The 26,344-nt window shown below is 35.1% G+C and overlaps 1 protein-coding gene across 1 annotated transcript in view; it reads right to left on the bottom strand.

The window, feature by feature from the left end:
• Positions 1-7,488: 7,488 nt before the first annotated feature.
• Positions 7,489-26,344, bottom strand: part of LOC123525311 (uncharacterized) — a 54,971-nt gene continuing 36,115 nt past the window's right edge. Inside the window, exons 11-15 of the mRNA XM_053539619.1 lie at positions 16,863-17,058; positions 16,198-16,345; positions 13,432-13,548; positions 8,609-8,722; positions 7,489-7,493 (exon numbers count right to left, since the gene is read on the bottom strand). Of these exons, the coding sequence (XP_053395594.1) occupies positions 7,489-7,493; positions 8,609-8,722; positions 13,432-13,548; positions 16,198-16,345; positions 16,863-17,058 (580 nt within the window). The remainder of the gene's footprint in view (positions 7,494-8,608; positions 8,723-13,431; positions 13,549-16,197; positions 16,346-16,862; positions 17,059-26,344) is intronic.

Below are 26,344 nucleotides of genomic sequence, written 5' to 3'. Positions count from 1 at the left end.
GCCCACTTAATGTCGGCCAATTGAAATACACCCCAAAACTGCTAAAATTCTAATTTAAAGGCATATAAATCACACTGTCGCTTTATTTATACTACACATGCCGTTTAAAATATTTGATGAAAGTTCAATAATCTTCAAAACTAAAGTTTGAATTGATCGGTACATGTGGTAAATGTTTATATTTTTCAAATAGTTAAATTTTTATGAGATACAACTATTAATACGGAACATTTTGTATTATTCTTGTCCAATTGTATTAAATGAGTCGTTGTAAACATGAATTGAATGTGAGGCAATATCCTTTGAGAATCTTCGACTGTCCTTGATAATTCTGGGTATTCTAACTAACAATCATCTACACTTTACAGGTAAGAAGTCGAAATTTCAAATTCGTAAATATAACGCACCTTCCGTAACCGGTAACGTGAAGGTTGTTTGTTTTTGTCGGTGATAGAAAAATCCCTTTTACACGTATATTTTTAAATTAGCAGTGTCGATATGTTTGTTATAAAGGTAACAAATTAACTATTTTTCAGATTTAGGTCTGGGCTCAAACTTAAAGCAAACTGAACAATTCCCGCCTTTGACTTAAATTTTATCCATGTAGCCAGACTGACACAGTCGACAGCTGACTTTACCCTCTTTAAATTCGGGACTCAGTTAGTTTCATTATTTACTAAATTAATTGTCGTTGAGGTAGCTATGCTTAAGATAGCCCACGTCGTGCCGCGTATGCACTTTATCGCTCGAGATATTTAGTGATGTCATAGTGTATGACATCATTAGAATTTAGCGTTTGAAAAGTTATTGTGTCATGGCGAGCTTTTATGTGTAGAAAGCTATATTCTAAGAAGGCTGAAGCAGTTGACGACTTTGTATCGTACAGGTCCTGGATTATGCATTTGGAAAATACTGTGATTAAAGATATTGTTTCAAATGCATGTCCTAGCGTCATGTGTTTTCGACAGTCTAACAAAAACAGGCATATTTTAAAAGTAAATAAGATAAACTCATCTTTCAAATCACCATTTCCTCAAAATTTTACCCCTTCCTGATCATCTTGCTTTAAAAAATTACACAATTCTATTTTCGTTGAGTTCACAGTAACACATTTTATCCGTGACCTACTTTCTAGTTCCTGGAAGCACCTGCCATATATTCCCGAGCTATATTTAGAAACTGATATTTTTACCATTTCTGTAACAATCACTGTTGTGAAACTGTATCACTGCAAAAAGTATATAATTTGGAAATAGCACCTGTTATATAAAAATGGAATTTGACATTATTTTTTTTTTTGAATATTTCTAAATTAAAACAATAGGTCTATGCACAAATAATATGGTTGCCTAGCCACTTATGTGACAATTGAAATAATTCAAAAACATCAAATTGCTACATATTTTTCATAACCTACCCATATCAATACCAAAAGGCTACAGCCTGAACTTCTTTTAAAAGTTAACAATTTTCTTCTAAAATATTTTTATTACAGATAGCCCTGACTTATATCTGAAAAAATAAATAGAGGATCTATGTGTTTCAGTTCTTTCTCGTAACGCCTATTGCTATTTTACGCAGTCCACATCTCTTACAGTGGAAATCAGGCAGATTGATGTCATCAAGGTTTATTTTGATTGACTTCCGGTGCAGAAATTTTGATAGCAGAAATGATGCTTGACGGAAGATTTATGGGTAGATTTATATACCAATTTTTAAACCCTGTTAAAAGTTACATTAAGATTTTCTAGCTTAATTACATAATTTGAAATCAGACTGTTCAAAACTGTCTTGCTTTGACTCTAAATAAACTGTTTATATTTTCATTTTTAAAACAGCAAACACAATGTTTACCCTCCTGTACGGTGCCCCTAAAGTGACATGTTACACACTTTTTTCCACTTAGGTAATGTGAGACTTTTTTTATTTCTATTTCGTTTAAACGAAATGATTTCGTTTAAACAAAATAATTTACGAAATAACTTTCCAGAATTATCGAAATAATTATTTCGTTTAAACGAAATCATTTCGTTTGAACGAAATAACTATTTCGTTTAAACGAAATAACATTTCGTTTAAACGAAATCACTTCGTTTTAACGAAATAACTAATTCGTTTAAACGAAATCATTTCGTTTCTACGAAATGTTATTTCATTTAAACGAAATCATCAATCGAAAAACCTAGTTTATCAAACGTAAACCATGGTTTACGGTCGATATATTAGGATTATCGAATCAACAATGAATTTCGGGCGTGAACATGGGTTTACGGCCATGAACCTATGTTTACAGACGTGAACCTTTGTTTACGACCGTGAACCATAGTTTACGGACGTGAACCTATATTTTCGAACGTGAGCCTATGTTATCGAACGTGAGCTTGGGTATACGATCGTGAACTTAGGTTTACGTTACCAAGTTTTTCGAACGTAAAACCAGGTTTATCGAATATTAACCTATTTTTTTTTCGAGCGAAACATAGGATAACATCGTAAACCATAGTTCACGCTCGTAAACTTAGGTTCACGTTCGTAAACCCAATTTTACGGTTGTAAACATAGGATAACGACCGATATTCATAGTTCAATCGAGAAACCTAGCTTATCGAACGTAAACCATGGTTTACGATTGATATACTAGGATTATCAAATCAACTATCAATTTCGGCCGTAAACCTATGTTTACGGTCGTGAACCTATGTGTACGAGCATGAACATAGTTTTATGTAAACCATAGTTTACGGACATGAACCTATATTTACGTGCGTGAACGTAGGTTTACGGGCGTGAACCTATGTTAACGAGCGTGAAACTAGATTTCTCGAACAAAACTATGATTTCCGGTCGTAAACCTAGGTTCACGTTCGTAAACTATGGTTCACGCTCGTAAACTTAGGATAACGACCGAAATTTATTGTTCAATCGAGAAACCTAGTTTATCGAACGTAAATATGGGTTCAAGAACGTAAACTATGGTTTACAACCGTTATTCTGTGTTTTCTCTCGGAAATAAAGTTTAATTTTTGATAATCCTAGTTTTTTTTACCAAAAACGTAATTATTGGATAATTGGCTTGCCGTGAACCATAGTTTACGGACATGAACCTATGTTTACGAGCGAGAACCTATGCTTACGACCGTGAACTTGGGTTTACGAACGTGAACCCAGGTTTACGTTCGATAAACGTTTTTCGATTGAACTATGAATTTCGGTCGTTATTCTATGTCCACGAACGTGAACCTATATTTTCAGTCGTAAACCCATGTTCACGGCCATAAACCCAAGTTTACGGTCGTTAACATAGATCCACGTTCGTAAATCATGGTTCACGCACGCAAACCCAGGTTTACGCTCGTAAATACAGGTCCACGCTCGTAAACTTAGGATAACGACCAAAATTCATAGTTCAATCGAGAAACCTAGTTTATCGAACGTAAACCTGGGTTCACGAGCGTTAACTATGGTTTACGCCCGGTATCTTATGTTTTCGCTAGAAAATATAGGTTAGTATTTGAAAAACCTAGTTTTTCGATCGTTAATCCTAGTTTTTCGACCGTGAACCGGGGTTCACATAGTTATTAGACAATTGGCTTACCATAGTAGTAAGACAATTTCAAATACTTTCATGAGTGCGTAGCGCGAGTGAAAATGTGAAAATTTTCTCACTTCGAAGTGAGATATATTCCATATTCACGAAAAAACAAAAAAAAATTTTTTTATTTTATGCTTGATTACGTTGAGATGTGCATTTTGCAACAAAATTAAATCTCAGCGCGAGAAACAGACGCGCGTTAACAGACACGACGTCAGACGTGTTGTGACGTTAGAAAGACGCACACAACAGAATTCCATTTTATATTATATTTTGCTGCATAACGTTATGAAATGCTCATGAAGTAAAATAATGAATCGAGAAATATACTATAAAGAACAAAGTACGATTACAATTTTCATCCTGTTTTAAGGAAATAATTTAAAATATATACACAATGTACAAGTAGATCGGCATTTACAGTGAGTGGTATGCAGTGAGTGATATGGATAAATATCTCACTGATAAAACACAGTATTTCGTCAGTTAGCATAAAATAAAAAGTGCCAAACCGCGATTTATTTCTAAAATGTTACAAAATGTATCAAGAACAAACATATCACTCATGATCTATAGGCCTAAAGCCTGAAATAATTGCCAGTCAAAGAAGCCATTACATATCGAGTCGAGGTATCAATTTCTTTTCAGTGCTCTATAACAAAACATTAACGTATGCAACATTCTATATAGACTCCTTGATCACGTTTCCTTGAACTAGAGAGATCACCAAAAATGTCAATAAGGTGTCATAATGTCGGTCATTTTCATCAAAAATGAAATTGCTCATGATATCTCTCTTGATCTATAAAGCTTGAAATAATTGCCAGTCAGAGAAGACATTACATATCGAGTCGAGGTATCAATTTCTTTTCAATGCTCTATAACAAAACATTTACTTATGCAACATTCTATATAGACTCCTAGCACCAAACAGTTTTCTTACCGTCCAACTGTATCCTGTACCTCTGTTATGGTCGAATATGCCCTTATAAGGACCAAAAACTGTCTCTCGTTGTATGTACATTTCTGTAAAAACTCCTAGTCCAGCATTCGGGATTGAAGAATTCTTTATTACAAAACCATCCGGGATACTGTGGGTAGCTCTCTCTGGATCGTAGCAAGCTGAAGTCTGGTGAAATGATAACACGTTATGTTTCTGTTTATTTGCTTCGTTCAAAATACAGTTGTAATGGAATTCTTATTGAATATACACAATAATTCTTAGTTCTTATTCAAAACAGTCCTTTCATCCAGGGAAATGACATTAATATGTTTACCATTCACGTTTGTCCTTCTTTGATCACGTTTCCTTGAACTAGAGAGATCACCAAAAATGTCAATAAGGTGTCATAATGTCGGTCATTTTCATCAAAAATGAAATTGCTCATGCATATTAAAGTTTCGGTCAAACTTATATTATCCTTCTATCATAACTTAAATGTTGCGGTTTCATAAATCAAGGTCAACATTTAACGAAAATTATCACATGTTTGACGTCGTGGGATTGCAATAAAGCCATTACTTAAAAAATGATAATGCACTAAACTTTAGTGTAATAAAGTTTTCACGTCGACGTCTTTTATAGTACAGGCCCCAATTTCACGAAAAAATTTAAGTAATTTCTTAGTTAGTCTGTTATTTTAAAATCGTGATATTACTTAAGTGATTGTTATTTAAAGCTGATTTTTCTATAACAATGTATTTACAGCTAAAATACACTATGGTTAGTAGTATTTGTCTGCAGTACTGATTTCTGTCACGCAAATATGATAATTCTCTTTTTAAAGCATGATATAACAAACTTAAGTAAAATTCAGAATTATTGTGTTTTGATCTATGAAATAGACATATACGGTTCTGTCAACATTGAAGACGCATAAAGGACAAAGACAAACATTTTAAATAACAGACTTAACTAACCAACTACTTAATTTTTTTTCAGGAAATTGGGGCCAGGAAACGTTATTCAAATCGACCTATATATATTGTCAAAGAAAGTAGAATTTTTAATGTTTCGACAGGGAACGCTAACATGTGATAAAAAGAATATTACTTTTGTGACTTTTCGCATTAAATTTATTAAACTCGTTGAATAAAATTCATAAAATGCTCGCATTTTATCATTTTATTCAGCTCGTTTGATAAATTCAGTATGAAAAGACACTCATGTAAAATCCTTTATAGATCTCTATATATTTATTGGTAGAAAAATATGCACGACTTACGTGCGCCCCACCTGATAAGAAACTGAATATGAAAAATTCAGATGTTTATTTCTTTTCAGTTAAATGAGAAGAAAATATATTGTCAAATCAAGTACACATTTCGTGCATACCAGACAGGGATTTCCGGTATTTTTGCCGCTGATGGAAAAATCCATTTTACAGCTCGGGGTGTAAGATGACTCTCATGCTGTGAATGACGTATTACGAACAACATATATGAAAAAGATTTATGTAGTAATTTATATTTCATTAAAAAAAAAACAAAAACAAAAGCGGAATAAAAATCCAATACCTTGACAGTTCCTCTTTGTTCCTGATAGTATATTTAACAAATAATCAAGGCCTTCTTGTGGTTTATCGTCTGATTTACCACGGTTCATCGTACAGATGCTTCAGTATTTAACCACTCGGGATAACGCCCTCAAGGTTCAATTCCTACGCATCTGAACTCTGAACCGTGGTAAATCAGACGATAAAACACAAGAAGGCCTTGATTGTTTTTATTCTGACATGCTCATTGAAATATTCTAATAAATATTACGCTGAACTTCATTTACGCGAGGAGTAATGTATCGGACCTCATGCGGCAATTTGACGTCATTATTGGCGTCATAATGCTATCTTACCGGTCCGCGCGTCGACCGTTGTTTATCGCAGACTATACAGAGCTTGATTTCCTTCTTTGTTTAACTGGAAATCAAATCGAGCCATGTTAGAATTAACAAATAATTAAGGCCTTCGAGCTGTTTATCGTCTGATTTACCACTGTTCAGAGTTCAGATGCGTAGGAATTCTCGATTCAAAATACGTTATTTTATCAAGAATTCATCAACGTTACGCTGCAACTGATAAAACAAAACCGGAACTTAATAGTTTTAAAAAGAAAGCCGTTCGATTGATTTTATTTTCATTTATTTATTTTTTTTGGAAATCGGTATGCAAGAAAAAGATTCTGTCACTGGTTATTGGTGTACATTGGAATATCCAGCTCTCGGGTAACTGTTTAGGCGGTACTTCGGCAGGAGTCTCATTACGGCCTTAACAGTTACCCTCGAGGCCGGAAATTCCCATCTGCTCCTACAACCAGTGAAAGAATCTTATAATATTGTACAGGAACCATTTCATCTTAATTTATGATATCTGAGATATTTTAGAACTTCGTTCTTAATACCTTTTTATCTCGAACGTATATTGAAGAAAACTGTTCTGGTAAATACCCAAACCAATCCATGTCATCAGGCAAGTCCCATATCCCTGAAAATATTCTCATGTTTTGATTAAAAACAATGATTTCCCTGCAAAATTACCTGCTTAAAGATGATGAAATTATGAAAATAATTCTCTTGAGCGGACTTCTAGATTCCGGACGTGTGATTTTTGTTTGCACTTCCCGTATGGGTATTTCAGTATTACGTACTGGTAAAATGTTATCCTAAGGAAATATTTAATAGTTAAATAATATTAATTCGAGGTAAATAAGATATAACATCCAGGCAATAGATTACAAAATTGATCCTCCTCTCTTTTGAATGAACGGTACATAGATTGAATTGCGAAACATCTAAACATCTCTGTATTTTTATATTACAAGGAAAAATTTATTCAGTTTATTACTACTTTATAGATATTGTGCCCCAACTGTTTTGAGACACACAGCATTAATCATAGTGTTCAACCTGTATACAATTAGACACTACGCCTTTCTCTTTGTGTCTAACGGAAGAGTGCGAGGACTCCTTTATAAGCAGTTTTAAATCCCACAAGGACTGAACTGTTCTTCTTGCTTGTGTAATAGGAGCGGAAAAATATGCAGCCCGATACAGGACTCGAGCCTGCGACCTTTTGCTTGCAAGTCAAATGCTCTACCAACTGAGCTAATCGGACAATCGATATCTTAGGCTAATTATACACACTGCTACATTCCTCCCTCCTTTTTTTAAAAGACAAACTCAGATTCTTTTGACTAGCCCAGCAATTAATTCACCCTAGCTCTAAGATTCCAAGGCTAGTCACCACACTCACGGCACCAATGTAATAGGAACGGAAAAATGTGCAGCCGATACAGGACTCGAATCTGCCACCTTCTGCTGCAAGTCTGATGCTCTACCAACTGAGCTAATCGGACAATCGATATCATAGACTAATTATATACATTATATACAAACTGCTACATTCCTCTCTCCTTTTCTTCAAAGACAAGCTCAGATTCTTTTGACTAACCCAGCCATTGCTTCACCCTAGCTCTAGGATTCCAAGGCTAGTCACCACACTCACGGCACCAATTTAACAGGAGCGGAAAAATGTGCAGCCCGATACAGGACTCGAACCTGCGACCTTCTGCTTGCAAGTCAGATGCTCTACCAACTGAGCTAATCGGACAATCATTATCATAGGCGAATTATACACACTGCTACACCTGTTTCGTTAGGCTCTTAAGAGTCTTTTGCGAATACTCTTTTGGTTCTTAAGGTTTGCTTTCTACATAATTATATAGGAGTATTTTAATGTTGTACATGTCATGCCTTTTGTTTCCATTGCGTGTGTAAGAAATTCAGCTAGCGGGGACTACTTTTATTTACACTGTCCCGTGACTTCGGAACATGATTGGGGTAAGCGTGAGGTTGGGTGCGCACCATAAACAGTTCCAAGGCGGTGCTCCACTATGTTCTTTTATTTGTTCGTTTTGTCCTCGTGTTTCTTTCTTTCTTTTTGGAACGTGGTATTTCCTGTTTGATATTAAAGCAAATTCAACAGTCACACATTTTACGTTTATTTTCTGTTGTTTATTTACCTTTTGCTGAACATTCCATGGCGCATACATTCTTTTGCTCTTCTTCAGTGTAGAGCGGCTTACGCTTGCACACACGCCCTCCACTACGAACTCTCGGTTGACATCTGTCATCACCTAAAACAGAGGTGCTTTATCATTAAACATTACCCTGCGAATTGTGACAACTTCTGTGGTGCATTCAATGTCACTTATAAAGTATGCAATGCTTACGTTTGAATAATAGTACAGTTCAGACTAGTAGGAATTTAACAATATGGGTTTCAGAAACCTTCAAAGGATATTTTTCTTTAGAATCAAAACAATTTTCGAAATATTTACATATACGCAACAGTTACATTTACCAATTAAATTAATGTAAGATTTTCGTAATTTTAGACGGACAATCCAAGTTTTACAATTGGGACGAAATGAAACGTCAAGATGTTTAATCATTCGCGGCATTTTAAAAATCCATATCCACATCTTGACATAATAGGCAGACGGTTACATTCTATAATCGTGCCCGGTGCCGGATTGTAGACTGATCGAACAACGGTAGTAAAATGATCCATGGAAGTGATGAAAAGAATAAATAAATCACTCTTGAAATTGTTTTCATAAACGACAGACCTCGCTTTAGAATCTGCCAGATGACAAAGAATAAGAAGTTGTGTTTTTTTTTCAAGATAACATTTTATGATTTAAATTTCTATTCATGCTTATTCATAATCCTGACGATCATAAAGGCCCCTGTATGGGCCTAATTAAAGTAAAGGAACCAGCGTGGGAGCCATCTGGTCTAGTCGCGCAATGGCTGCCAGGTATTTGAACACTAATTTTTCACTTGGCGTCGCAACAGAGGTCTGTAGTAAAATACCACAGACTCTACCGGGGATCGAACCCCGGACCTCGTGATCTGAAGGCGGACACTTTAACCACGTCGCTAAAGGGTTAACCCAACAGCAAGGCTGTTGCAAGTGGCCTTATATACCTACAACCATTACACTCCTCTCCTCTATAACATTGAAGGACCAGGCATCAACTGAACCGCCTATCAGTTTCTAGTCTGAGGCATCAACTGAACCTCCTATCAGTTTCTAGCCCGAAGCATCAACTGAACCTCCTATCAGTTTCTAGCCTGAGGCATCAACTGAACCTCCTACCAGTTTCTAGCCCGAGGCATTAACTGAACCTGCTATCAATTTCTAGCCTCATCCAAATGCATGAATCCGTCAAACATCCTCGTCGCCATTGTAGTTAAATACCACAGACTCTACCGAGGATCGAACCCTAGACCTCGTGATCTGAAGGCGGACACTCTAACCACGTCGCTAAAGGGTTAACCCAACAGCAAGGCTGTTGCAAGTGGCCTTATATACCTACAACCACTACATGTCTAAATTAAAGCTAGTTTCTGTTTAAATTTCCTTGTGGATGTATTTTTGACATTTTGGTAGGCAAATGAGAGAGCAGGTTGTATTTGGTGAAGTGAAGCTCAATTTTAGTATGAGTAGTACTTCCAGGTCACAGCAGTGTGATTTTGATGTGATTTTACAGTATACAAATGTGACCAGAGAAATCGCTCTTAGAAGATATATGACCCCTACTTTTCTTATCATTTTATACCAGTTTTATCATAACTCTTTAAAATGAGGTAAGGATCTGTTCTCTGAAATGGGTCTAGCTATGTTTGGTAGCTCTTTAAAAAATGTCAGTTTTATATAGAATATATAGGGAAAACTATTTACCTGTTTGTGACCTATGGTCTGCAAGTAAATACTATTGTTAAACGCTTGTCTCCTTTTTTGTTTAACTTAAAGACCTGTCATTTCTTGCATACCAGACGGGGATTTCTGGTGATTTCACCGGTGCTGAAAAACTCCATCTTACACCCCGGGGTGTAAGATGACTCTCGTGCTGTAAATGACGTATAGACTCGTTTTACCTATGCTTGACCAGATTTACATGTATGTTTCTCGAAACAAATTAAAAACTGACAAGGTTATGGAAAACGTTTAGTTTCTGAATTGACCTACTTTTATTGGTTAATTTCCACTCAAGTGTTTGGCTGACATTGATCAGGATAAAATATAGCGTGGTTCAAACTATAGGGTGTAAAACACTAAATTTTAAAGTGACATTTTCCTATGCTCGACCAGACCGATTTCTTTTTTCAGAGGTAATCATAAAATTAAACAAACAAATATTTTTATAGTCAAAACTTCATATTTTCTAGTTTTGTTTTCAGATTTGAAAACTAATAAGTTTCAGACTTTCAAACAAGAGTTAGAAACACCTACCTGAAAAGCGGGCAAAAGGAACATTGGTAAATGGTGTGTCTGCAGTATCCATCAAGTAATTTAACAAGAAATCAAACTGTACGTTTTAAATCAAACAAACTTAAAAACTTCAATAAGTCAAATGTCCATAATCATGTTATCGAACTTGTCTTATGGCACGGTGAATCTCTTTATTTCAAGCGTCTACATGACGCAACAAATGAATGTGCCATTTTTGTTTTCACCTGTCGAGAGGTGGGCGTGTTTGTTTACATTTTAAAGTTTACTTTCAAGTCGATAGTTTACAGATATAAGCTTATGTCAAATTATCAATAAAGGTTAGAAGACTATAAAATACGTTGTTCCAGCACTTAACTTAAAGAATTAGGGAAAGACGCATCATTTTCTAGAGGAGATTCACGGTAAGTATTTTGACAGATGCAAAGAAGCTGTCGTCTGTAAACAAACAAGCCCCTTAAAGATCCAGATCAAATGTGTATGATGTCATACAAGGATGCCGGGAAGGAAATAAATGAACAACAATCGTGAGTTCAAAGGTTTTTTTCAATAAACATGTACATTTATAAATAGTGGTCGAGCACTTGGCTGGTCGAGCATAGGTAAAATGACTCTAATGAACTACATATGTGCAGAAGATGTGTATAGTAATAATAATGTTTTTCGTAAAACGGGATAAAAATTAAATACATTGATAGTTCCTCTTTGTTCCTTATAACATATTTCCCGATTCAAAAAACGTTATCTTAAGAATATAACATAATGTTGCATTGCAGATGATAAAACAAAACCGGAACTCTTACGTTGTTTTCGTCTCTGTAACGTCATGACGTACTTCCTGTTTACGGACGTAAAGTTCCCGCGCTTTGTTAATAAGCTACTATACGAAAAAAGTGCTATAAGAAAATCATTTGTTTGAATTTATTTTTATTTATTTTTTACTCTTCTTTGTTGAATATGGTATGCAAGAAAAAGATTCTATCACTGGCTGTAGGTGCAGATGGGAATATCCGGCTCTCGGGTAACTGTTTACGCGGTCACTCGGCTGGAGACTCGTAACCGCTTAAACAGATACCCTCGAGACCGGAAATTCCCATCTGCACCAGCAACCAGTGAAAGAATCTTATAATCTTGTTAGAGTATACGGTAGGTTAGCCAGCGGCCCGTATATTACGCAACTGTTCAGCGTGATTGTCTAGTCCGATTTTGCAGATATAAGCTTAGTTACAAGCATTTTGTTAGTATTTGGTCCAACATACTTTTTTTTAAACATATTTTGGGTATGCTGAATCTAAAAACATACACTGACCATCTGGCAAATGCCTTTGAAAGGGCTAAAAATGGGGGTAAAAATTACCACTGTTTTTAACAAAAACATTTCAATCGATATTGCTTTATAATATAGATCTTTATCTTTAGATATGTTTCAACAAATTATTTCATGTTATTAGTATAATTGAATAAATATTTATCAATAAAATGTATCACAAGTTAAAAATGTGAACTTTACGGGGATCAAAAAGGGGAATTTGAAGACAATTTAAAAAAATAAAAAACATCCAACATCATTTATAGAATAGAAAAATGAGACTTAGTACTATGGCTTTCGACTATTGTTTTTTTCATTCCAAACACTTTACTTCGAAAACAAAGAATTTGATACATATTGACATTTATAAAGTGAAAAGACTGTGGACCGAACAATATAAATTAAAATTGTACCCATTTATAACAGAAGGCATGCTTTTTTTGTTTAAATAATGTTCTTCGGCAATGACCTTTTCTTTATTCACAGATCATGCCTGATTTAGACTGAAATCTAAATTTCAATAACCTTTAAATGTCCGTGTTGATATATTTACTGCGGCTTACCATCTACCATCAATAGCAGCAACTTTAAATTGGACATAATTTGCTTGTTTGTTTGTCATTGTACCAAGAGCAATGTAAAAATTATTCATGGTACCCGAAAAGTTCGATCTTTTCCTTTTCAAACAACGATCCTTTTGTAATACCGACCCGTCGTTGAAACGGACGGAACAAGAGTTCTGCTAAGGGATATGAAGTGTTGCGCATTATATTACATTAGTAAACCGAATAGGCTAATATTTTGCTTGGTTGCATTCCATGCTTCAAGGAATCTTGTGAAATATTTTATGTTCGTAAGCTGATTATTTTTCCCACACATTTCCTTTTACACAACACCAACATTTTGCCATATCAACAAAATATCTTAATCACTTGGCATTTTGATAGGCAATATCAAATTTTCCTGTGTTCTCAACGAAAAACTGAGAAAATGATTATCTGTCTAGAGTAACCTGTATATCAACAGCTTGAAGACTTTTCTTGATTGACAGTGTAAACATACCAGCTAACGGCCTTTTGGACTTGGAATTTGTTGAATTGGAGGTAGAAATACGTTATATCCATGCCAACTTAACACACGCTTATAAATTACGCTAAAGCGATATAACCGTTCATTCCTAAGCATTTGATGCACCATCCGTTTGATTCCTTAATTTTTAGTACAACTTACAGACGTACCTAATATATTGACAGTGCATATGCATAGAGACAGTCTCCTGTTGCATTTAGAGTATTCTCCGCCATTTCCTGCCGTACATTCACTGTCATGTTTACAGGTTGATCCTATGTCTACACCTGAAAAATGGAGTACAAATTGGTCGACAAAGCAAAACAAAATTATTAGAAATCTGCAAAATTAATGAGATACAATATAGTTACCAGTTTTCAAACCTCTATGGAATTTAGGGGAAATACATATGATTAAAGACTTTTACAGGCCATGATAAAATTGTTTTCAGTTGATGACTGAAACCACGATTTAAAAACGGTAAATTTATAAATAACCCAACATGTCTTTAGAAATTAAGACATAAACTTCAAACATCACGCCGTATTCAATATTCTGTTTTCAAACAAGCTACTAAAATGCATATAATAATTGTTCGAATGATGTTAGAGAATGTAGTTCTTGATATTCATGACTTTTAATGATTTTTTTTCTCACAGCAAAATAAAATATCAAATGACAGAAAAATCAAGAATAAAGTGTGGAAACTATTATCTATTAGTGGTACTTTTATAACTCCAAGTATCAAACATTTAGAAATGTATTTTCTCTATTGAAACAAAAGCAAAATGACATCACAGTTAACATTTTTATTTAAATATTTAAGAACGGGAAGAGTCGATAAAACTGGAATTATTAAACTTTTTTTTCCATCTAACACTGCTCCACCACCCCGAGCCTGCTCACATTTTTTGTCAAATTGAACAGATTTCATATAAGCCAAGTACCAGGTTTGAATTCAGGTGTACAAATATATTTTTCATTATGTCACATAATTTGTACACGACTTTGACAAGATGACAGTAAGTAATTTTATTTTTTATGTAAACAGACCAAGTACCTGCAACTGTCTAAAGGCCCACAAGTAAAAGGTTACGGTTTCAAAAATAAGTGGGGTTTGGAAACAAGTAAACTGAAGATATGCGACTGCTTTTATAAATTCATTAATCAGTTATGAAATTGCAATACAATTTATTATTCATTCATTGTTAAGACTATCATATTTTCTGTCGTAACTTTTATATAATTTATTCAGTCAGTATCCGCTTTCATCTTGCAAATATTTAAATTGTTTGAAATAATTTAATAGAATTTAATGGTTTACCTATATATTCGTTCCCATTCGATAAATCTTCTAGGCTAAACCAGCACAACCAAATGAGCAAATATATCCTTCTTGTTTCCATCGAGTCACACAATTTACTCTCCTGTCTTGTTCTATATTAACATAACAATATTATACGTACTCTTATGTGTATTATGTTTTTTATTGAACATCTGTTTGTGTCATGAAGTCTAAAGATTTTTTTTTCATTTTATACAATTGAATCAATGTAACATTTCTTATCGGTTAGATGTATTATGCTGATAGTTCAAGTTAAAATTTTATTGGCAAATCAGCAAATTACTTGCCTTTGGCCATTTACGTTGAAATAGAAATAAGGCAAAGACACAATTTTACAAAACCATAACAATACAGACCTGTACATCTCCTTATTCACCAGGCCAGTTTTGATGAAATATGCATTTCAGCGAAAAACAATCATGATTTTTTTCTCACACTGGTAATGCGTTTTTCATACAAAAAATCAATCGTCACTTATAATATATGCAAGAGTTACTGTCCTGAAGTATGTATAACGAGCAAAGGTAAGAAATAACGTTGTAAAGACAACTGTTTTCATAAATCATTAGTTTTACTATCGAGTAGAACCATATCCTTTCAATGAACCAATGACAATTAATTACAAATTCTATAATGGGAGACTATAAGTTAGTTTTATTGCATATAATAAATCAATGGACATCGGCCACTGTCTTAGCACTCGGTGATATATGACCATTTTGTGTCGATTCGCCGTAAAACCTAACTCACTCACTCACTGTCTTGGTTTAAACAGTATTTTATTGACATAATTACATCTGTTACACTAAATTGTTAAATGTACAAACATATAGGATTGAGTAGAAAGCTATAAGCTTTTTTAAAACACTCTCCCTATAACTAATACAATTTCAATGGTAACAATATAAACAATCCATCATAATGTTCTGCTTGCAGTTTCTTCGTTTATATAATGGTATCTGACAAAATGTGTCAACTGTATTTTTAAAATAGATTGACAAAAAGGATTTTTGGATAAGAAAATTGAAATGTTTATATGAAATTTACTCTAAATTATAAATGCTTTATCCTGCAATAATATCTAAGAAGATAGGGATAGGAAGGAAGGAAGAAATTTAAAATAGAGGAAATGGGGTCGATAGGTCAGAAATGTCACTTAAGACACATGGAGTTTTAGGACTTTCGTCAAGGCTATAAAGAAGGGCTAAGCTGACAAAGGACCTGGAATACAAAGCTATTATTACAACTATTAGTGTTCAAGAAAAAAAGTAATAAAGAAATTACATATCGAATCTCTTTGTCTTCTGTATATATTTATGTACATGGAGAAATATGGAGTTGTTAAGTCCGCTTGTAATTGAGGAATCGCCATGTAACAGTGTTTTTAGTGTAACTGTGGTAATTGGCCTAATACAGTTAAATAGTTCTGTGCGCTCTCTCTGATAATTAGGACAGCTGAAAAAGAAATGGCGTGTACTTTCCACCTCGCCACATACACACAGTTGGCTGTCTACGATATTTTTAGAGAATAGATGTTCATTAAGAGAACTACAATGTGTCCTAAGTCTGCCATGAAGAATTTGGAATTTACGTTCACCTACATAATAATGAGATGGAACTTTCGTTACATCAGAATAAAGTCGTCTTGTGAAGATGCCCAATGTTGGAGAATCTCTGTGGTCTAGCGGAAGTTGGTTCCAGTCACTAACAGTTGATGGAAGAAAGGAGTTTGCAAAGAGCTGTGTGTGACAAAGCAGGTTTCTGGAATCACCGGCATTTCTAAGATTGTATACGGATGTTTGTGAAACAGTGTCAGGTACCAATGAACAAAGATACTGTGGAGTTAAATGATTTTTCATTTTGTAGAAAAGAGTGAGTTTATGTTTTTGCCTTCTGACTTTAAGGGGTTGGAAGCCAGTCTCTTTATAAAGATTGGCAAAAGAAACAAGTTTGGTGGCTCCTGTAATAATTCTGCATGCTTCAAGTTGGATTTTCTCAAGTTCAAATTCATCGTGCTGGGTTATATTATCCCAAACGACATCAGAATACTCCAGGAGAGGCCGAATAAAAGACAAATAGATAGTTTCAAGAGACTTGTGGTCAAGAATAAATTTCAAGGTTCTCATTATGTTGATTCTTTTCCATGCCTTTTCTTTGATACTATCTACATGTTCGTGCCAGTTTCCGTCATTTGAAAAAACAACACCAAGATGTTTGTGAGACGTCACCTCGTTAATTGGAACACAATGCATATACAGAGGAGGATTCAGTTTTTGTTGTTTTTACTAGAAATAAGAAGTGATTCTGTTTTTTAGGGTTGAAATCGACAAGCCACTCATTTGCCCACTCGTCTATTTTCATGAGGTCTGAATTAAGGGTTTCGGCTGCTGTGACCGGGTTGTCAACAACAATGTACAAGCTAGTATCATCAGCAAAGAGTCTGATATTTGAACTGATATTAAGAACAATGTCATTAATAAAGACGATGAAAAGAAGAGGACCAAGGATAGAACCTTGTGGCACACCTGCTGAGATAAAAACCGTTTGAGAAGAATCTCCAGGAAGAACAACTTTCTGCTTTCTCTCAGATAAGTAGTCACGAAACCATTTTAATAGGCTTCCAGATACACCTGCAGATTCCAGCTTGAACAAAAGACCTTTGTGCCATACACGGTCAAAAGCTTTGGATATATCGCAAAAAAACTGCACGGATTTCTTTACCTTCATCTAATGCTTGGCAAAAAGTATTATATATAGAAACTAGTACTTTGCTGATTGTGCTTAGAAGTGATATAGGCCTGTAGTTTGAGACTAGCTGTGGGTCATTCTTCTTGAAAACAGCATATAAATGTGCCAATTTCCATTTGGATGGCATTTGACCAGTGCTGATAGATATGTTAAAAAGATGACAGAGTGGTTTTGCAAGTTCCTGAGAGAGTTCCTTCAGGATTCTGTTGTTCACGTTGTCAGGTCCTGCAGCTTTACCTACTGTAAGTGATTTGAGTGTTTCTGTTACTTCTTCCTCTGTGATGATAATTGTCTCAAGTTTTGGATGATTTATATTTGTTTGCATGTGTGGCTCACTCACTGTCTTAGGATTTTAGCCTATATTTTGAAAGCAAAATGCACGTTCAGCACATAATTTATATTGATACAATATTTTTTTTTATTTAAAGACCAACAATCTAGCTACATCAAATTTCACATATATTTTGTCTTCGTAATCGTATTTTTGTCTAATAAACCTTTAAGAAATGAAATATTTTCATGCAAATATGTGTTTTAGCAGGACTTTTCGTGCCTTTACATAAAACAGAATTTATTTATGTTGGTTTCGATTAACATGTCTCCAAAGGTGTATTATCAACAAATAGAGTCATTTCATGCAAAAGTAGAAAATGCAAAATCAAAGGTTAAGACAGATAACTAATCAAATGTTTCAAAAACATTTATATTAAATATAAGCAAATGATTTGTAAGTGATTTTACCTGATTTTTCACAACGCTTTAAATTCAGCTAGCTAATTTTCCATGTGGAAGGCAAATTTATATATTGAGTGACCGATGTCCATGGTCTAGGGAGTCGGATAATTTCTACATGTACTTGACAAGCGAATTAGACGTTTACTCAAACTGAATAAATTTATACACCTAAAACATGTATTTATTCCGTATTTAAATGAAGATTTGAAAAGTTTTAGTATTGAAGGTGTAAGATCACATAACTATATTCATGTCAAATTTCATATGATATGAATAATTGTGAAAAAAAATTTTTTGTCGCGAAAATGAAGATATTTTAAGGCGATGCTATCTTTTTCATAAATAATTGTATTATTTAGGATTACATTAGGAAATGTTTGCTAAGAAATAAAAAGAAGGCATTCTGTGTGTAAGCCATTGCTTTCGTTTCACAAAAATACAGTAACATTAGAGCGTTTTATTTGAAGACATTGTGTAGAAAAAGGGATACCTCTGACGATGTACCATGATACCATCCTCGTTGTTTCTGTCATTCGAGAGAATACCGTCCTCGTTATTGAAATGAACATTACACTGAGACACAGACGCAGATCCCTTTTCTAAAATTTAGCGATAATATGCAATGACCAAGATTAAGATAAAGCTTGGGTTTTCCATATCCTTCAGTTACTGGAAGCTGCCTATCCGAAGTAAACTTCTTCTCGCATAATTTCTTCAAATTTGCTATCACGATCCATCCACATAGATCCATTCTTGTGTGTACTAACCAACTGAATTGCCTGTCAGTACGTGTTGTCTTGTCTTGTTTAAAATATTCACCCATTAAGAAGATATGAATTCGGCTGTTCCACTAATGTTTTATTGCAGCGGTGTCTACAGATAGAAGATTGCCTATAGACGCTCCCTTACTGGAGATGTAAATTTGTCTTTCCTTTTGTTAATGTCTGCTTCTCGAATTGTGAACCGAAGAGACCCAGGACCGTAGGCCCAACAGAAATTGAAATTGAGACTGACAGGAACAACATTGTTTCATTGTTACCACCTCTAGTAGGTTTGTAGGTTTGTCGGATAAATTAAAGCCTCAAGGAATTTGCTAATTCTCAAAATGTTGAAAATCGGACATAAAATGGTGGGAAATGAAAAAATGAAAAAGACGAAACATTTTGGTGAAACTAAATACGTTTTACAGTCTGGCGGGCCCCATTGATAAAAAACCTGGATCCACCTTATACTTGTTCTAGGTACATTTTGTATATTATTTCCAAATTATTACAGCTCGTTTGATACTTACACTTTATTAAAATATCTTCTTCTGTCGTCATGTTGTGAATTCATGTATTGCAAATGGTGATTATGAATCTGAAGCCTGGGAGTAAGTTGAAGTATGAACAAACCAATCTGTGTATATTGTATGCACTTGTAAATAAGTTGCGTAATGAGCACTACCTTAATGGAGGTTGCGCCTATAAACAGAGGCGAATATTACCCGATACGATATAAGGTAAATTGATGAAGCCGAAGCATCTCCCTATTACGCATACATGCGCAGATCAGGGGCTGGTGTTCGAATTCCCTTTCGAGAAGAAAAGAAAGGTCTTATCATATGCACATGTGCAGGTGCTCGAAAGTTCATCCACAAATTTTGTCGTTTTTAGAAAGAGGCCGAAGGAGAAAAAGAAGTAAAGAGGAAGTAATCGATCCGAGGAGTTTTATGAATGTTCATTGACATAACGAGGATAGTATCTATGTGCAAACGGGTAGGTATCTTTGTTTATTTCCATCCATTTTCAGAGGTATCATCAAATACAGCGACAGTGTGCATATATAGCGAGTAAGATATGGAACAAAAAATGGCAAAGATGTTCCCCTTCGGGAAGAAAGCACCAAATTTTACATAAAATTACTTTAATGTATCCCAAATCCTACAATAGGAGGAGACACGCTGGAACCTCCTTTTAAATCAGTTTAAAAAAGGGAGGTAAAAATATCTTGAAATTATTTTTCCTTGAAATGGAAATATATCTTTAAAGTAATGTTTCATATGATCTTAACATGGATAACATATCACTAGCATAGACAAACAACCATTTGGTATTGACAAATGTACAAAGTTTACTACAAAACACTCTTATTTCTCAAGATACATACTAAAAAGGGAGGTGATCAGATTTTACTGTATGTTTAATTTCAAAACTGCGTGTGAAAAGATGTTTCTTATGAAGAAAGCATGAAAGTTTGTGTTTAACTATCATAAAGTATACTGGATCAGAAATGGACTACATATACAATTTGTTGGCTTGAATAGACAAAAAGCTGAGGCCCCAAAGGGGAACTCCCTTTTATTTATTTCAATTAAATATATCTAGAACAATTTAAAAAATGTTAATTCATTACCTTAACCAATTATAACCTTGACACAATTTTTTTTCCAATTACATTTTATACATATTCAATATACATGACTTCGGAAAAATAATATGAGGTCCTTAAAGGGGAAATTGTTAAAAATCACATTTTAAGGGCAAATTAATTTATTTCAATCATTAAATTATCATATTACTGAACTTAACATAAATAAAGAATCAGAATTCATGGATCTTATGAATAAAATATAAAAAAAGTAAAAAATATTCACATGTTTAGGTCCACGAGTTAACCTGTATATCTGTATTTATTAGGGCAATAGATTTATATAAAAAAATCAAATGACTCATCCAAAGACTCATAAAATAAAAAACTGATATTAACACCAATTTAATAGATATCTAAGAATTTTGATTTGTTTTCCAGTACTTCTCTAATACATTTGTTTGACAGATTTATATTTCTTATACATAAATGTGTTATTGCACTGGCATTTAACTGGTTCTATGAAGTGTACATGGTAATAAAAATCAAGGGTCAATACTGGTCAATACAGATCAACAGAATTAAGCAATGCAATGATCACAATTAAGGTATACAGAGACTAAATAGAAAACTGGCGCGGAAAAAATCATGGTAGTCGCAAAATGGCGCATTCAAAGAGTCCTCGTTCTTTGCCCTGTAGAGCTTTTTTCCTTCCTTTTTTACATTTTTTTTTTTGCTAAAATCACATAACAGATCTATCCTTGACATATAGGAATCATTTTCGCAATAATATGATAGCATGACAGATTTATTATGGAAATATAGGTCATACAATTTTTTTGTATCCTTTTTAGTTGATATTGTAGTTGGTTTGTTTGACTGAAGTACATGACCCCCCAATTTACTTTTGATGTTTTTTCAACACTGACAATATATTTTAAGAAAATGTAAAAATGTAAGCTACAAACATTTAAAACAGGTCCTTGCTCTGTGCTGTAGCCATTTGAAATTTGTCAATTTTATCTAGAATAAAGAAGGCCAGGTATTTAGTATGTTCATACCTTAATGTCTCTCCCAAAACATTGCTTCATATATAAATATTAGAAATGTGAAAATCAGGTACTTAACAATGTAGATGTTTTCATGTTGTCTATTTCCTTTAGGAACTTGAATTTTATCTGGTACCATTTCGCGGGCTTAGCGCAAAACGGTTGTAACTTGTATGAAATAAAGAAGAAGTTACAACCGTTTTGCGCTAAGCCCGCGATTTACTGACTTACAGCTTGATACCTTTGTTTACAACATGACCATGTATTGTTCCAAAAGTTTGAAGTCACATCTATTAATTTTGAAATGAAAACTGATGTTTATAGTAATGGTATCGAAGTAAGGAAAAATATTTCCTTCAACAGTAATGGTGAATGGATCCTTTCAGATGCTGGTGTTCAAGTTGATCTGAAGAAGCTAGGTATTGACAATAAATTCATCATTGACGAAAAAGGGGTTCAGCTTATTTGCCAAATAGTCAGTAGCTTAGAAATGTGTGGAGGTGTGTCAGTACCAAGTAAAGTTGTTGTAAGCAGATTTCACACACTTGAAGACTGGCAATCATAAAGTAAAGTTGTGTTAGAATACTGGCCATAACTAATTCTTGTCAAACATGTAGTGTATGCCAAAAGATGACATTTAGAGTCTGCAGATGTGTTCCTAATAAATATAAAGAGCTGATACCCAGTGCAAGTGAAGAAATTATAGAATTCCTCATGGATCAATCTAAGAATATTAACAGAAATCCAAATGGAAGACACTGGAGTAATTTGGTTGTCCTTCCTTCAAAATCTGTTTTAGTATTATTTAAAAATTCAGTATGCCAGTATGTGGGTTTAAACAAAAATGTCTTTGAATGGATGTGCAAGGAAGTCAAAAGAAAGTCATGATCTGAAGAAGGCTGGTCTGGGGTTATTATCCAATCTGATCTTCAGTTAAGTATGTTAGGGGATGAACTCAATGGGTTTACTTATGAGCTCACATGAGCACGAAGTGCTCAAAGGTGAGCTATTTTGGTCAGTGATTGTCCAGCGTCCGTCATGTCAATATTTTCCTTTAAACAACATCTAAACCACAAGGCCAATTTTAATGAAACTTTACAGTGAAGTTCCTTAGATGGTCTGCTTTAAAAAATGTTCAAAGCACTGGATTCCATACAGAACTTTGGTTACCTTCGCAACCGTAAGGAAAAACTGTAAAAATCTTCTTGTCAAAAACCACAGGTCATTGTGCTTTGATATTTGGTATGTAGCATCATCTAGTGGTCTTCTACAAGATTGTTCAAATTGTCTCCCATGGGTCAAATATGGCCCCACACTGGGGGTCACATGGTTTACACAGGGAAAATATTGGGAAATATATTGAGATCCATGCAGAACTTTGGTTGCCATGGCAACCGAAAGTAAAATTTTTAAATATCTTCTCATCGGAAGTTATAAACGGGATTTAAGAAATATTTTGTAGAAATGATCTCTGGGTGACCCTTTATATCAAAATTGCTCAAGCTGTTCTATCTGATCCAAAAAAACGTGACCACCAAGGGGCAGAGCTTATTTTCCCTATATGGCTATGGTATATTGTCCACCCCGGTGTCTCTAGATTTTACATAGAGATCTATAGGAGAAACATGAACACAATCTCTGAAACTGTGAGACAAAGAGCTTAGATATTTTACATGTGGCATTGCCTTGTGGTCCTTCACCAAGATTGTGCAAATCATGGTCCAGGGTCTATTAAAAGCCTTGACCTGAGGTCACTTGGTTTTAATGTGAGTTATATAGTCATACAAAGGTACTCAGGTGAGCGATTAAGGACCATCATGGCCCTCTTGTTTAAGGAAAGTGGATCATATTACTATTATTTATTGTAAAACTGTTGGAAGACTTTTTTGGTCAAAGATGACAATTCGTTCGTAGGCCCCCTGTGTATAAAAGCATGCACAGGTACTGATAGCATACTGATACACACAGTAGTAAACAGTCGCTTGATAAACACAGTAGTAAACAGTAGCTTGATACACACAGTAGCAAACAGTCGCTTGATACACACAGTAGTAAACAGTCGCTTGATACACACAGTAGTAAACAGTCACAGTAGTAAAGGCCTAGATCGTGGCAGTGGGCCAAGGGATTTCTGTCTTCACCAGCACAGTTGGGTCTAATGTCTATCACAGTATGGTTCCAATAAGCAAGGGTCAATGTTTATTGGAGAGTCAGTATACCTTACAAGTGTATCAGTTAGTGAGAAGGGGAAGCAGTGTAATTTATTTAATAAATATTGATAACTTTTAAAGTTATACCTATTTTTTTTGCATTTCTATGTAAAAAGGCCTTTAAAGAAAGTCACAACAGTTTAAGTAATGTGTCTCGCGTCCCAGAAAGAATTTAGGATAAGGAGGAGTCTAGCGGCAATTAAGACACTTGTTTATGGTCTTGTGCGTGAGCTGGAAAAGAATGGGACATAAGTATTATTGGAGCGTGCCTGTAAATATGCACTTGTAAATACACCTGAGTTTTGGATAATGCCTAGAATCTGTAAATTTAATTGCCAGTGCTGTTTACATGCAATTCTCAGGATAAAGATTATGTTAAATTTATGTGTTCAAATGGATTCCATGTTTATCTTGGCAGATACTTAACAAACTTGTTCATAGTTTCTCTTGACTTGCTAGCAAAGGGAATGTTCCATGTTCATTTTACAGAAATGGCTTCCAAAGACACATTAATGAGCCGCGCAGGCTGGTTTGGGTCCATGCTGATCGCAAAGCCACTATGTTGGTTTTCTCATGGCGTGGCTCATTTCATGATTTGTGCTGGTGTGACATACATCTTCATTCAAGATATCTCTTTATCTTACTGGGGCCTTTGTGGCCGAGTGGTTAATGTCGCTAACTTTAAATCACTTGACCCTCATCAATGTGGGTTCGAGCCTCACTCGGGGCGTTGAATTCTTCATGTGAGGAAGCCATCCAGCTGACTTAGGGAAGGTCAGTCGTTCTACCAAGGTGCCCACTTGTGATGAAATAATGAAGGCGCACCAAAGCTGGAAAGTTACCATATGACCTATAATTGTGTCCGTGCGACATTAAACCCAACAAAATAGATAAATAAAATTATTTTACTATGTCAACAGCTATGCAGATTTTTAATTATTCTGATGCTGAATGACCTTGAATTTGACCTACTGACCTACTTTCTGAATATTTTAGCATCAGCTTTGATATGTGGACCATTTTCACAGATATCAGTACTTATGCTTTATTTTACCTTCTGACATACTTTCTTGTTATTGATGATGTATGCAATATTACTTAGGTTAGCGATCCAGGGTCATCATGACCCGCTTGTTTTACACTGTTACACAATGGTTCAAGCTTTTGGTACAACTCAGCAGTGTATTTTGATCTCAGCCCAGTTTACAATTATCATGTCTCTTATATAGGCTTTGAAATTATTATGTAAGACATTTGTAAACTATGAGGGTCAGAATTTCGTTTTGTATTCTGTTGTATGTGCTGCACTTCATTGTATTATTAGAGTGTCTATTGTATATTGTAGCGGTGACGGGATGAATTCAAGGGCAGAGGTAGTCTAGTGCTTAATGTGTTGCCCATTCAACACAAACGGCTCGAAGGTTGGGTCAAGCCCCACTTTGGTCACGACCGAAAATCCTGATATGTACCTGTAATTATGTCTCCCCCCCCCCCATCCTCTGGGGGAGACATATTGTTTTTGCCCTGTCCGTCCGTCCGTACGTACGTACGTACGTACGTCACACTTCATTTCCGATCAATAACTGGAGAACTGTTTGATCTAGAACCTTCAAACTTCAAAGAGTTGTAGGGCTGATGGAGTAGACAACCTCTGTTGTTTTTGGGGTCACTCCATCAAAGGTCAAGGTCACAGGGGCCTGAATATTTGAAACCATTTCCGATCAATAACTAGAGAACCACTTGACCCAGAATGTTGAAACGTCACAAGATGATTGTACATGCAAAGTAGATGACCCCTATTGATTTTGGGGTCACTGTTAAAGGTCAAGGTCACAGGGGCCTGAACATTGAAAACCATTTCCGGACAGTAACTTGAGAACCACTTAACCCAGAATGTTGAAACTTAATAGGATGATTGGTCATGCAGAGTAGATGATCCCTGTTGATTTTGGGGTCACTCTGTTAAAGGTCAATGCCATAGAGGCCTGAACATGGAAAACCGTTTCAAATCAGTAACTTGAGAACCACTTGACCCAGAATGTTAAAACTGCATAGGATAATTGGACATGCAAAGTAAATGACCCCGATTTATTTTGGGGTCAGTCTATTAAAGGTCAAGGTCACAGGGGCCTGAACATGGAAAACCGTTTCCGGTCAGTAACTTGAGAACCACTCGACCGAGAATGTTGAAACTTCATAGGTTGATTGGTCATTTAGAGTAAACCACTATTGTTTTTGGGGTCACTCCGTTAAAGGTCAAGGTCACACGGGCCTGAACATTGATAACAATTTCCGATCAATAACTTGAGAACCTCTTGAACCAGAATGTCGAAACTTCATAGGATGATTGAACATGCAGAGTAGATGACTCCTATCGATTTTGGGGTCACTCTGTTAAAGGTCAAGGTCAAGGTCACAGGAGCCTGAACATAGAAAACAATTTCCGATCAATAACTTGAGAACCACTTGACCCAGAATGTTGAAACTTCATAGGATGATTGAACATGCAGAGTAGATTACCCCTATTGATTTTTGGGTCAGTCTATTAAAGGTCAAGGTCACAAGGGCCTGGTCATGTAAAATCATTTCCGGAAAATAACTTGAGAACCACTTGACCTAGAATGTTGAAACTTGATAGGATGATTGG

This window comes from Mercenaria mercenaria, chromosome 3 (genome assembly GCF_021730395.1).
Source record: "Mercenaria mercenaria strain notata chromosome 3, MADL_Memer_1, whole genome shotgun sequence".
Lineage (NCBI taxonomy): Eukaryota > Metazoa > Mollusca > Bivalvia > Venerida > Veneridae > Mercenaria > Mercenaria mercenaria.
Note: the sequence above shows the minus strand (reverse complement) of the source record. Positions and strands in the feature narration are given on the sequence as shown.